The 14,442-nt window shown below is 40.0% G+C and overlaps 1 protein-coding gene across 7 annotated transcripts in view; it reads left to right on the top strand.

Moving 5' to 3' along the window:
- Nucleotides 1-14,442, top strand: part of LOC149323164 (RNA exonuclease 1 homolog) — a 30,995-nt gene that overhangs the window by 1,329 nt on the left and 15,224 nt on the right. For 5 of the 7 annotated variants that reach the window (XR_016272478.1, XM_089488128.1, XM_089488116.1 and 2 more), the window contains exons 2-8: nt 3,698-4,815; nt 5,974-6,060; nt 6,865-7,075; nt 7,937-8,079; nt 10,548-10,682; nt 13,434-13,548; nt 13,715-13,777. Coding sequence is in view for 6 of the 7 variants with exons in the window: in XM_089488128.1 (XP_089344254.1) it covers nt 3,698-4,815; nt 5,974-6,060; nt 6,865-7,075; nt 7,937-8,079; nt 10,548-10,682; nt 13,434-13,548; nt 13,715-13,777 (1,872 nt within the window). In the remaining variant the exon portion in view is untranslated. Of the gene's footprint in view, nt 1-408; nt 1,496-3,697; nt 4,816-5,973; nt 6,061-6,864; nt 7,076-7,936; nt 8,080-10,547; nt 10,683-13,433; nt 13,549-13,714; nt 13,778-14,442 lie in introns of those variants that run through there. The other 2 variants (XM_089488132.1, XM_089488108.1) reach the window with 2 other exon arrangements.

The raw sequence follows: 14,442 nt of genomic DNA, 5'->3' as shown, positions 1-14,442 counted from the left end.
GTTAAGAGTGTTGTATCCCAGCAAACCTGAGCTGTCCCCTAAAGTCAAGTCCGGCTGTCGTGCTTTAGACACATTGTGAGAAGACGTGGCTCATTAGAAAAGGCAACGATGCTTGGCACGGTGGAAGGCAGCAGGGAAAGAGGGAGACCACCTTATAGGTGGATTGACTCAACCGAGGAAGCCATGGGCCTGAATGGACAAGACCACTTGACGATAGGATGACTTGAAGGTCTCTCATTTGTAGGGTTACCATAAACTGGGCTTGATGGCATGCCTTGTTACATCCCATGCTTGAACTTAACGCTATTACACCTTCCTTCTCTTGGGCTCACATCTGGGACCTTTTGCCTGCTGAAGATGCCCAGCAAATGTTCTGGATAACGTTCTAAGCGCTGTTAGACTAGTGCAGACAGGAAACGTTCCCCCCCCCCAAACGTGCAGCAATAATAGTTTTAATGCTTGTTCCTGTAATTCATTTCTCAAGTATTTATTTCTTCCACCCATCACTATGAGCGGCCTACTTCCTCTCCCTCCTTTCCATTTCCCTCCATATTTTGTTGCAGGCGTGTTCGCTGTTTGGGTTGTGTGTCTTCAAGTTGTTTCCAACTTATGGCAACCCTGTTATGGGCTTTTCTTGGCAAGGTTTGTTAGAGGAGGTTTGTCATTGCATTCCCCTGAGGCTGAGAAAGTGTGACTCAGTGGGCAATTGTTAGTTGGAGAGTTGCTGTTGCATCTGAGGAAGTAGACTGGAGTCTTTGAAAGCTCATGCTGCCAATTTCTTTCAGTGAGTTTCAAAGGTGCTACAAGATCTCTCTACATACTGATTCCACAGACTAACACGGCTATATCTTTGAGTTGTTGTTTGACTTCCAAGTTGTCTCCAACTTTCAGTGACCCTAAGGGAAACCTTGGCTAGTTTCTTCAGAGGGGATTTGCCATTCCCATCCTCTGAGGCTGAGAGTGTGTGTGACTTGCCCAGGGTCACCCAGTGGGTTTCCATGGCTGGGTCTGGATTCGAACCCTGGTCTCCAGAGTCATAATCCAACCTTCAAACACTACTCCATGCTGGCTCTTGGTGGAAGGAGGAAACTCAATTCACTTTCCTCTAGGTTTTCCTGCATACACACTTCACCATTTGTGCCACTAGAGGGGACACTAGTGAATTAAAGTTTGGTAAAGGAATTGAGCTCCTGGAAGATGGTGCTGCCTAATTTTTTTCCTGCTCTACAGCAGGAACACTGGCAGCATTGTATTAGCATGGGGATAATGTGCTGTGTGAGCCTTCTGAAATGGTCAGTTATGAAAATTTTTGGTTGTTATGATGAAATCTGGAAGGAGTCCAACGCATCTTCAAGCCTCCATCCTCTCCTGTGTCCAGTTTGACCAGAGGTCCTCCTTTTCCAGAGTGTTTCCTACATTTCAGCCTTCTGTCCAGGAGGGATTCCAAAATGTCCTCCGTTTCGTACATGACAATGAAGCACGGATTTACATTTATGTGAATGTTTTTAGCTTTTATCCTACATTTCTCTTGAAAGTCCTGCATTTTGCCATGCCTTGCCCTCCTTTGTAATTGTGACAACTGGTCAAACAAAAATCCCATCCAGCAGGGTTTGATGTGGGTCCTTACAGATCTGGAAATCTGAGTTTTCATTTTCACTTTTCCTTCCTGTGGAAATGTTAAATGGGGGGATTGGGGAGCAGGTGTTTAGCAGTACTGTATGCTCTTCTTTTAAAGATAGGTTGTTGTTGTTTTGGGTTCCCATTGCCTTCATAGAAGTGTAGAGTTGGAATTGGGAACTGACTTGAAGGTCCCTCCAGTCCAATCCCTGGCAGTTCAATTGTTGTGGTAGTTTGTTGTGTTTCAGTTGCGACAAGTGTTGCTGTTGTCATGTCAACTCTGACTTACGATGACCGCTATCCTAGTGTTTCCTTGGCAAGATTAATGTTGTGGAGGTTAGCCACATATTCTCCAACTGCCCCAGTTTGCCAGGGGCAGTTCCAGTTAATCCTTTGTCACCTCACTTCTTCCGCTCCTTTTAAAATGCTCTAGTTGTTGTCTCCTTCTGCTTTCCCCCTTTTCCTCACCTTACTTCAACTGCTGCAAAATAGTTCAAAGTGCAGAAATTTATATTTTAACTCAGCAGGAGGAAGGGACAGAGACTATAGTTTTTTGAGAGATTTAGCCTTCTCTGTCACATAGCTCTAATGCCACAAGAAACTACAGTTCCCAGAATTCCCTAGCATTGAGGCATTGCAGTTAAAGTGGTGTCAGACTGGATTATTTCTGCAGTGTGGATGTAGCCCAAGCCTCCCAGGATCCACTTCATCCCATGCATGTGATGAAGTAGACTTAAGTCTTTTAAAACTTATACTACCAACTTATTTTTCTTAGGAGTTTATCAGACAAGGAAATTGGAAGTATAATCCAATGGCAATCCGAATGCAATCATGGGGTTTAACGTTATTGCGTGATAGACTACCACACTCAATTTTGGGCAGTGGGAAGTCAGTCCAAACGCAATCATGGGGTTTCACATTGCGTGAGAGGTGATCACATGCAATTTCGGGCAACAGCAAGCTATTTTTGAGCAATGGGAAGTCAGTTCGAACACAATTCGAATTCACGTAAATTCGCTGAACTAGGGAATTCACGTGAATGCGTTCTGGCCCCACTTTCTTTTCATTTGAAATTAAGAGAAATTCCTCCGATGTGATAAACTCATTAGTCTCAAAGGTGCTACAAGATCTTCCATACTGATCCAGAGTTAACAGCTATGTCCTTGAGTTCATTTGTTCAGTATCAAAGATCCAATTTTTATCTTTGGAACATAAAGTTTCTTCTTTGCTCATAGGGCCTTCTGGTGATACTGACTATACATTCCCTCATTCAACAGAGTTCAGATTGCTAGGTATCCAGAATTGCCACTTATTGCTAATGGCACATACACTGTATACACTCATATGTAGTTTTTAGTTCTCAATGCCTGTTTTTAGAATATTTTATAGAAGTTCTAACAAAATTATATGTAAGGAGCCTTGAGCTGGCTATAAAAACAAGGATGCACAGGGACGTAGCCAGGATTTTGGGAAGGGGGGGTCCGGACCCCAAGAACACTCCCCCGGTTACTTCCCTGGGATGCATATATTCAATACATAATGAAGATCTAATCTGATCTCCACCTGTTCCAGACTAATTGCTGTTGAAGGAAATGGGATTTATTTCTGAGTGGGCATGTATAGGGCTATGCGTTTAGTGTTTTGGCAGCTGGTGCCAAGAACCTGCTATTTGTGGTCATAAGGCTTTCTAGAATTTAGCGAAGATTTCCAAAGCTCCCAGCTGGGTAAACCTTAATGTATTCACTTTTGAAATACTTTTGAAGTCAGTGAGAATCAGAAACTGATATTTCTTGGCTCATTCATAATAGCTCGGTCGAATTATTTGTTCAAGAAAAAAACCATTTCGTGAAAGTATAGTGTCTTGACCACATGCTTTGTATCATGGGATGTCAGCTAAAGCGATATTACAAACTTTTCCATTTTCTCTTTAAAAAGCTATAATGACACCATTAAAAATTTAGCAGATGTTATAGAACTCTTCATCGGAAAGCTCAATTTAGACATTGGAGTCTTTGCATAGAACCCATATACATATTAATATATATATATTAAACACACACATATATTTTCCAATCAGCAGGGCTTGATAAAAATATCGAAGAACTGGAAAGGATCAACAAGGAAATTCAGTCAGTGAAGACTGAATTTGAAGAGCAAAAGAAACTCTTGTATTATAGCTTTGGGAAAGATAATATTAAGAATTCCTTGACTCCTGCAGGAAATTACATGCAAGGAAACAAATCTTTTTCTGATGAAGACGATATCTGTAATACTCATATAAAAGCTAAAGATCGTGACATTTCAGTCTCAAATAATCCTAGTAAGTCAAGTAAATACACTCTTGATCGTAGCTTCCCAGCTACCGATCTTGAATACGACCCCTTACTTAATTATTGTGCAGGCCTTAGGAGTTCCTTGAAGGCAGAGTATAAAAACGACACTCACTGTTATAAGCATGTGAAAATGTTTCCGTGTGGAAATTTGGAAGGGACTACAAAAAATCCTCCATGTGAAAACAGATGTAGATCTTCAAAGAAGAGATCAAGAAATCCTTCCCCAATAAAGCTTGAAATAAAAATGCAGGAGTCAGAGGATGATACGATTATAATAGATGCTCCGCCAATGAATATAGCAAGGAAACCAAGAATACATATGACTTGTAAAAAGCAGAATAGGAAAGAAAGCAAGGAAGGTTCCAGAACTAGTGCAGAAACTGTGCAAAATTCAAAGACAATAGAGACTTTAAGTAGCACGGTGGAGAAAAAACCAAAAGATACTACTGTTGGATTAGGTAATATTAATTCAGCTAACGGAAATAAAATTGAAATGAAATCAACAAATGGAAGTTGCTCTTCATCAGGTTTAAAAGTGAATTTGTTGAATCTTGGAAATGCAGATAAGCATTGTTACTTTGCTACTGAAGAAAGTAATGTATCTTCTCAGATGAAGACTGAGACGAACAAAGAAATATCTTCCTGTGAAGACATCTTTCTTGAAAACTCTCATAAAGACTCTGGAATTAAAAATGTTCATGGGGATATCGAAGGAACCGAGACCAATGTGTTAGACTGTCCAGAAGAAAAAAACTCTCAAGATGATACTGAACTTTTTGAATCTGATGATACTATGGAAGAATGCCGGAGAATTTTCAATGAGTTTGTTGAATGTGAAATGCGAAAGGAAAAACGGACAAAGAAGGTACCTCTGCTTTTCTCCATCTCTGTTTCATTTCTATTGTTTGTATTTAGTCCTTTCTTGAACACTTCAGCAGTGCAGCTGACTGAATTCTTGGGCCTCATTCCCACTTACAGATAAATTGGTGTGCGATGTGAGTCGATGGATCGATTCGACAGTGGAGTTCCCACTACATTTGCCCCGATCTCATTTTTTCCCTCTAAAATAATACACTTGTGGTTCACATTCATGCATGAATTGATTCAAAATGGACCCACTCCAGCCAGCCGAAGGGCAAATTTAAATTGATTCTGATCCGCATCTGGTTCACACTTGCGCAGAATTGATTTATCAGAAGACATCAGCGTCAAAAAGACATGAGTTTGAACCAGAGTCGTTTGGACCGGTTCAAACAGATTTGCGATCTGGTTTAAAAGGTAGTGGGAACCACTAAGGGGCTTTAGGGATCACAAATGGTGGAGGGGACTTCTGTCCTTTTTAGCTACTTTGAGCAATTTCCAGAGGGTGTCTGTGTGTGTGTGTGTGTGTGTGAAATAAGGCAGGAAAGGAATCAAATGGGAGTGGGGGGGAGGTCAGCCAGAGGGCTTGCAAGGGTGTCCAGGCTATTAGGTGTTTCAGGGTTAATTCCTGGAGAGTAATAATACAAAAAACACATTTTGTACAGTATTTCTTTTCCACTTATAAGAATTACAGTCATCCCTCCACATTTGCAGCTTTGACTTTTTCAGATTTGATTATTTGCAGATTTCATTAATAGGTTCTGTCTAGGAATCTAAGCCCTCCAGTGCAAATCTGCCAAAGGTTAACCATAAAGTTATGCTGCAAGACCTAGGGATTCCTAGAGAAAACACATTTTGAGGCATTTATAGGCCCTTGAGCATGATTCTGTGGTCAACCTCTGCTGGAGGATGACCAGTTGAGCTGGAGGACCTAGAGATTTCTAGAGAAGTGTTCTCTCGGGTTTAAAAATATTGGGGGGGGGGGGGGGTTGTGTTTTGTTTTTGTTTTTTCACTTTCGTGTGAGTCCTACACCTCTAACCCCAGTGAATGTGGAGGGCCCACTGTACAACAAAACCTTGAAATTGTTCAGAAAGCTATCTTCTTGTGACAGATTCTTTGTGTTATGTACGAAGCTAACCTTTCTTCTTTCAAAACAAATAGGCCTTTGCCACTGCAAAGGATCCAGGTTTGAAGACAAGTATGCTTCCCAGACAGAAGAGAAGAATTGCACACACTGCAAAATTTGGTGTGAGTTTTCACCCGGACATCTAAAGAATATTTGATAATATTTTATTATGCAAACAGAACTATAAATTAAGTTACTGGCCATTGGGAACAATACAGGCTTAAGCATCTGCAGATTTTGGTATCCGCGGAGGGGAGGGAAGTCCAAAACGAACCCCCTACGCATACTGAGGACCAGCTGTATAACATAATTTGTCAGTCTGGCTGAAAACCTTGGATTGTCAGTTCACTTCTTTAGAAAACTGGTTTTAAAAAGACCATGATGTGGTGGAGTCTCCTTTGGAGGTTTTTAAACAGGCTGGATGGCCATCTGTTGGGGGTGCTTTGATTGTGTGTCTCTGCCTGGCAGGGGTTGGATTGGATGGCCCTTGTGGTCTCTTCCAGTATGATTCTATGATTCTTGGTTTGGTCAGAGCAGCAACCCAGGGGTCAGCTGAAGTAAGAACAGAAACCTGATTCACTCATCGTCCCAGTAAGAGGAGGACAGTTGTGTGTCCGATCACGACACTGCATGTGTTCTTTTTTGCTTATACACATAATGCTAAATCCCAACTTAACATTATATGCAAGTGGAACAAGTTGAGTACTCAAACAGGCATATAAACAGACATCAAGTAACTAAATATTTTTGAACAAATTCTTAATGGCCAAATTGTTGTCAGATACAGAGCACTCCAATGCTCTGAGACATATGAACATCTTTGTGAAAAGATTGAGTTACACATGTATTGATTGTTGGTAGTATTGCAATTTTAAGCTTTTGGTAAGTGATAGTTGCTGAAGAAAAGGTTTTTTCTTGATACCCAGCAGGTTAAAGCCAGCAAAGAAATAATAGTGCCTTTGAAAACACCATTGCCACAGCAGATTTGTCCATCCAAACCCCTGCAAGCACAGCAAGAGGCAATCCAAATAGCAACTTCTGTTAAAAGTGGTCAAGCTTTTGTTGCTGCAACTTGTGACTCAAAGAAGAGTACACCAGTAATGCCAGCAACTCCAATTCAAAGCATGGGACCTATGGGTAAGTGAAGAAAAACATCTTGAGCCTTCTGGGAACCAGTTGAAGGCTACATCCAGGTATGACATTTTCTTTCACCAACCTCCACTTTTCTTACAAATCTGTGCTCTTTTTTCCCCTTTTAATATGTTGGGAGTAGCTAATGAGGTAGGGTGCCCTTTTTATTTCTGTTTTGCTGATCACATATGTTCAGTAACAGTTTCTGGAGGCAACTGCTGTTTTATTTTATAGATAGACACAGGACTACAGCATGAATGACTGAAGTAATGTGCAGCTTGCTGCACTGTTTGCTGCAAACGCCGCCTGCTGCAACCCAGCACTCTTCTTGCAGCTTGCCTTCATCGTCTTCCCAGTGTAGACACTGATTTTATAAAAAACCTCCTACCATCTAGACTAAAGATAAGGGATAAGAGGGGAAGTGGGGGACATAAAATACCTTTAAAAATAGCTTTTCTGTCAAGAGGCTTTGTTAACTGAGGTATGCCAGTGGCTAGAAAAAAAAATTCAAGTATTATTTCTAATGATGCTTGTTGCTTTCTGGATGGTGAGGGAGATAACTTCCTTTATCTATAATCCAGTTGATCATTAAAACTAAGGAATTCCTTCCAGAGCTAAGGATTTTAATAAGAGCCAGAAATTTTCAGTGAGATTAAATGTTACATGACACATAATTACATGTATTATGCTCATGACATTGTCTCCACACAAAAGCTATTCCCCCAACATAGCATAATGTGCAGTCAGGTGCTTACTGTAGCTTATTTTTTGCTTCCTAGTAAGATGTCACTTTAAAACTGTCTTTTCAAGGAATAGATATGCATTTAGAAGCATACCATTAGTTTGCATGATGTTTATCTTTTTCAGTTTGTTTAAATGTACTTGAAGTTCAGCCTATTGCAACAAACAGTGGACAAGTGAATATACTACTTCCTGGAAATGCGATAACTGCAGTGCCATGTAGACTTTCCAGTCATGGTGTGAAAAAAAGTGCTTGCATGCCAGTTAAGGTATGCTCTGTGTTTGTGTGTCTGTATTACTTTTTTACCTACATGATTATGTAGGTTATGTATGATTGTCTACATAATATAGAACAAAAGTCTGCTGTGTTTGAATGACAAGCCTATCATGATCCCACCATGGTTATCATGCTGGAATCAACACCTAGAGTCATTTTGCTTCAAATACTCACATTCTTCCCTGGGATATTGCTGAAACCAGGATCCTCACTGAAGTCCTTTCGAATAAGTTTGTGTATTAAGTTGTTCTTCTGATCTTTTAGTCACTACTTCACTGTAATACTGGATATGGCCATGTAGTTGTAGGTAGTTATTCTCAGTCTTTACTTCCAGGCCTATAAACACTTCTTCATATTCTTTTAAAATACTTAATATATTACTAAGAAGTAGTATTGTAACTTCAGTTGACCCTTTGCATTCGCAGCTTTGACTTTTGTGGATTTGATTATTTGCAGATTTGATTAATATGTTCTCTCTAGGGCGGGTTACAGACCGCCATTTAGTACGTATTCTATACGTACTAGGGTTAGGAAGGGGCGGTGCTTCCGCACCCCCCTAACCCTAGTACGTATAGAATACATACAAGATGGCGGCGCCCTGTTCATACGGGCGCTGCCATCTTTACGTATCGGACGCTGTGCGTCCGAACGTGTCGCGGCGCTAATGACGTCGCGAATGCGCCCCTGGCGCCTCGCGACGTCATTAGGGCGCCACAAGAAGAAGCTCCATTTTGGAGCTTCTTTTTTGCTCCGTAACGGAGCTGCGTGGTTTGGCTGCGACGGCTCCCTTACGGAGCAAATGGCAGCGGCGGCAGCAGACCGCCTCAAAGCGGCGGTCTATAACCCGCCCAAGAAACTCTAGGTCCTCCAGCGCAACTCTGTGGCCACCTTTTGCTACACGTTGCACTGGAGGACCTAGAGATTCCTAGAAAGAATACTTCTCTAGGCATTTGTAGGACTCCAGCACAATTCTATGGTGGAGTTGCACTGGATAATCTAGAGATTCCTAGAGGTGTTTTTTCAGGTAAAAAAATAATGTGTTTTTTTTTATTTGCAGTTTTTCCACTTTCATGAACATCAAGGGCCCTCTGTACTTCACATGATCTTCCCTAATAGTCTTGTCACTTCAAAAATCAGGCCCCATTTCTCTGTCTTCTTCAGAAACTTTATCTTACCTGACTACATCCTCATTCTTATCATGTTGTTCCCTCAGAGTCTCGCACTCTCTTGACCAATCAAATATGCATGTGCAATCCACCAAATGCCCTGCACCTGTCACTCAGTTGTCATAGACACTCACAATTATAGATGGAAATAGCATTCACGATTAGTCATTCATAGGTTGAAAAACAGAGTTCCTAACGGTTGGGCAACCCTGTGAGGAAGAATAATAGACCAACAGGAAGGTTGAGCACTTTTCTCAGTACTGTACTAGAATGTCCCAAAAGTATAGTGAAGGAATTACCCTGTGTAGAAAACCATGAGGCTGCTTGCTCAAAGAACTTGTTTTCTGCACACACACAATTTTCCTACACAGAAAACAGTTTTTTTGTACAAATAAAATGTTTTTCTCTGCAGAAAAATTTTTCCTCGACACTTGTGGGCATTTGAGTATGGGAAGAATATTAGGAGGAGTATTTAATTTCTCCTGCAATTAATGGGGAGAAAACTGCCATAATTATTCATTTTCATATGCAAGGATGAAATAGTTCAGGATATACATGCCTATTATAAGCCCAGTAAGCCTCTTACGTTACAATATAAAAACACAAATCTTATTACTTATTATAAAACACCACATTTCCAGTATGATTTTATGTGCCTATTGGTTATCTTACCTCATTTCACCTTGTGAATTTTTTGGATTTCAACTCCTGGAATCCCTTAACCAGCATGGATAAAATACAAGGAAGAATGCAGTGTATGAATAGTGGAGACTGAATCAAGCAAGACGCAGTGTATCATACAAAACTACTGGAAACCTTAAACTGGATTACCGTCCAATGTTTGTTTTTTGTTATAAAAGAAAAGCAATGTAGTACAGTTGGTCCTTCACATCCATAGCATGAAAATGTTCGAAAAAGATATAAAGCAAACCTTGATTTTGCTATTTTGTATTAGGGACACCATTTCACTGTGCCACCGCATTTAATGGGACTTGAGCATACACTGATTTTGGCCCACGGTGGATCCTGAAACCAAACCCCAGGGGATACCAAGAGCCTACTGTGTGTTGAGACAAATTTTCAGAGTATAATGGTTTTAATTTTGCAAGTTCTGGGGTGGGATTAGAGAAAGAATATAAGAGTTTGTAATTACAGTAGAGAAGGCATTTATATTACAATTTTTTCCAATGGTTTGCATCTCTTTCAAAGATATGTTTTTTCTTCATATGGAAGAAATTATTTGTGTGCAAGATGTGTACACACGGTCTGTTAAATGTAAATAATAATATTTCAGATGTCAAGCCAGAGAAGGTCTGTAGTTCCAGAGCTGGGATCCAAAGTACCAAATGACATAAGACAACGATATGTGAATTTGTTTGTTGAAGAATTCTTGAAAACGTGTGATACAGTAAATGAAGCTTTTGACAAGGTTTGCATTAATTATCTTTTAATGGCGAGTTGAATAAAACTCTTAATGTGAAGACTGATTTGTGAATAGCATGTTGCAAATACACATGGATTACAATCCTATGCAGTTTATTCAGAAGCAGTTTCCATTGCTTTAAGTAGGGCTAGTAATTCCCCCTGGTTTCCCTTAAGGTTTATTCCTGCCTCCATTGATGTCTCCATTGGGCCAAAGATATTCAGTATATTACTAAAATACTCTGAAAACATTTAATTAAACCTAAAGGTTTAAGTCAGCAACACTTTCTTTTCTGTAATGCTTTATTTTCATACTGCTGTTACAGAAAATGATCTCATAGAAAATACCTCTTCCCCTCTCCAGGGGCTGGAAATACATATACTTCACAAGTTCATTATAATTGTTTTAAATTAATTTTCTAACCCATGTTTTAGTACTCCTGTGTAAAAATTATATCGGCGAAGGGAATGGTTAGTGATAAAGTAGTTAGGAGAATAACTTTAATTCTAAGGTGGCTGGCATCCTGTTTGTGAACTATGATGATGTGGAATTGAATATATGCTGTTGCAACTTATTTTTGGTTGGTTCTGGATGTTGGAATTCCACAACAACACAGATTCTCTCCAAAGTTGGAGAGCAGTTCACCTGCTTCCCTTTTCCCCCATGACCATTTCGCCTTCCATAGACCTAACTCAAGTTTTAAAAGCCTAGTAATAATAAAACCTGAACACTGCATCATTAACAATTGCACCATCTATTAAACCTTCCCTCAGAGGCGCCAGAGGGGAAGTGAAGACTTTTCTCCTTCTTCCAGCCAGTTTGTGGCTGGAGTGGATTGAATGGCAACATGCAGGCCTACCCAGCCCGTCTTGGCTCCTATCACATGACGATTTTGTTGTAGGGAGGGACACTTAAAACAAGCACCTGAGATGATATGGGGGGGGGGGGGGGTTGTGAACCTTTTCTTCCAAACACTCTCTTCAAACAGTGACACAACAAACAAAAACCTTTCGTGTCTCCAGCCTGAGACAGCTACACCTCCCTCAAGACTCCCAACTCTTCTGCTACCTCCTCCTCAACCACCTCTGTCATCTCCAAACTTAAGTTCCTAAACTTTGTAACTTTCTCCACCACACTGAAAGGGGGAGAGAAGATATGGCTGTTCCTTCACTATCACACTGCCCTCACATAGGAGGTCAGACCATCCTTTTGTAGTGTGCATGCATCCTGAAGCCACGTGTTAGTGTTTGCAAAATGTTTACATTCACATTTCTGACTGAAGGTTTATGGTGAGAGACTGGAAAAGAACAAATAAAAAGGGAGGGGAGGGGGAACATCCCAGCAAAACTCAAGGAAATGCAGTGATCCTGAATGTCCAACTTTACAAATGCTTATTGAAGAAATGTTTCAACCACACTCTCCCTCCCCAGTTCTTCATTTGGAGGGGAGGAGACTGAGATGAGGAAAAGAAATGGGTTGGGTAAACAAGGAAGCAAAGGAGCTGGCACCCCTTCTCAGCACTGATGTTGAGAATTCAGAAGAAAAAGTTGGTGCCCTCCAGCTAAAAATCTGGAGCAACTGACTGCAGTTTACAGAGAACTTGGCACTCTGGGAGTTTATGCCTCACAGTAACTTTTGGAGGATTCCCATCACACTGGATCCCTTACAAACTGCAATAAATGCTTTTCAAACACCAACATGTCGCTTCAAGGGGCACGCTTACCATTAAATGGTGCTAAGCCTGATCCCATATGTGAGAGTGGTAAAGTGAAGAAACATCTGTATCCCTTTCAGTGTGGAGAAGGAAGTTACAAAGTTTAAGAACTTGAGTTTGGGGTTGTAGAAGCGGTTGAGGTGGTGGAGGAGTCAGAGTCATGCAGGAGTGCAGCTGCCTCAGCTGAAGGCTAGAGACATGAAAGGGTTTTATTGTTGGTGTCACTGAAGAGACACGTAACAGACAATGCACAGGACCATCCATCCAGTCTTGGTTCCTGTAATGTCGCCATTCAGCTGAAGGGGAGACATGGTTCAAGCTTTTGCAGATTTTCTGTGGGAACAACAGGGTCCCCAAGCTAAGAACCACTGCTATATAAGATACAAATATATCATCATGCAGTTAATCCAAATGATCCCCTGGGTTATTTTGGATGCCCTTATTATTTGTTAACTGGATATCTGATGTGATTTAACACATTGAAAGCTGTTCTTTCCACAATGCTCCCTTTGCAAATAGGTTGCATTAGTAGCTGCTTACTACATTATAGGTAATATTACATTTCTGCAAGTCAGCTTGGGTTTAATGGTTGTAATAACAAATTGAAATTGGAAGATTCTGGATTACAAATAAAATAGATTATTAAAATATGTTTTTCTTCCTCTTAACTCTTCTAAAAAGGGTGAAACCCCAGACCAGAGCACATGCTTTGCAATCCAGCTTCATTCTTTGGCATATTCATTGAAAAGTTTTTTGAAACAGGGCTTGGCCCTTGGGTGGGGAGATTTGTACATCCATTTCCTGTCAGTGTGGGCAACAATGGACTGCATTGTCCAGTGCTCTTGACTTAGTATTCATATGAATAAGTATGATATTTTCATTGGTGTCCCTATTAGTCAGAATGTAAATCATTATATCTAAATTAAATGTCTTGATTAAACTAATCCCAGTTTTACTTCCCATACTCTGTACAGGAGGGGAATAGCCATGGGCTGTTTGTTTGCTTTGTGGTCTATTTTATGTTTACCTCTATTTTTATGTAGGCATTAACAGAAGAAAAAGCAATATATGGCCGTTGTGGTAGTAAAAATATGTATTTGAACATAGCTGTGAACAGACTTAAAAAACTGAGAGATCATGGCAGCGTGTCATCAGATGGTAAGTTGTGGTATATGGGAAAGGAAAACTGGAAGAGTGTGATCAGTAATAAACCAATTTTAATTATCACGCCTACTTACAAATAGCATGTACTGTTTTGTTTTCAGAAATGTTCTCCTTTAACACTTGTGCTTTGGGAAAATAACTATTTTTTTCTTTTATACAGGCCAATGTTCTACTAATAAAGGAACTATTTCAGCCAGTTTTAAAAAACAAGATGGAAAACATGGTAAAATAGCATTATTGTTTGCATTTGAAATCTTTGCATAGAGCTTTTAATGTCTTATGATAGTGTAATACTGTAATACACAGGTGTGTTTCTCTGGTTTTCTGATTGTCCTTTTATTTGGTTATCCAAATACAGATTTTCCTGGCCAGAGTTTTACTCAGCCTTTACGTCTATATGCACTCAGTTTGGTTGCTTTTGGGCTTCTCTGTTTATTTCTACAGACAAATCCAGTAGAAATCCTCTTGTAAATTATGGATCCTTGCACACGTCTTGTCCGCACCTAGAAGATTATCTTGGATAGAGGGAATTGTGTTGAGATTATTTCCTAATTAGGCAGAGGTTGTAATTTTAAAAAAAACGCTGACAGTAATACAGAATATTGGATACTTTCAAACTTTATAGTCTGTAATTTATATTAGACAGATATGTTAGTATAGAAGTAAAATATCCAGATGAACTTTTGGAGTCAAAACAGCTTATGGATTTGCACTCACTACATGACTCCAAACATTCTGATATGATGAAAGTTACAATTGAAACTTTGTTGCAATTACTAGTTTACTAGTATTTACTAGTTTAGTAATTGTTGCAATTAGTATTTATTAGGCAGGAACTGGATAAAGAGAATATCTCAAAAAAAGAGTATCTTTTTGAACAAAATCTTA

Source organism: Sceloporus occidentalis, unplaced genomic scaffold (genome assembly GCF_023333645.1).
Source record: "Sceloporus occidentalis isolate IW3139 unplaced genomic scaffold, rSceOcc1.0.p SCAF_1, whole genome shotgun sequence".
Lineage (NCBI taxonomy): Eukaryota > Metazoa > Chordata > Lepidosauria > Squamata > Phrynosomatidae > Sceloporus > Sceloporus occidentalis.
The sequence above is the reverse complement of the archived record's forward strand: the minus strand, read 5'-3'. Positions and strand labels throughout refer to the sequence as shown.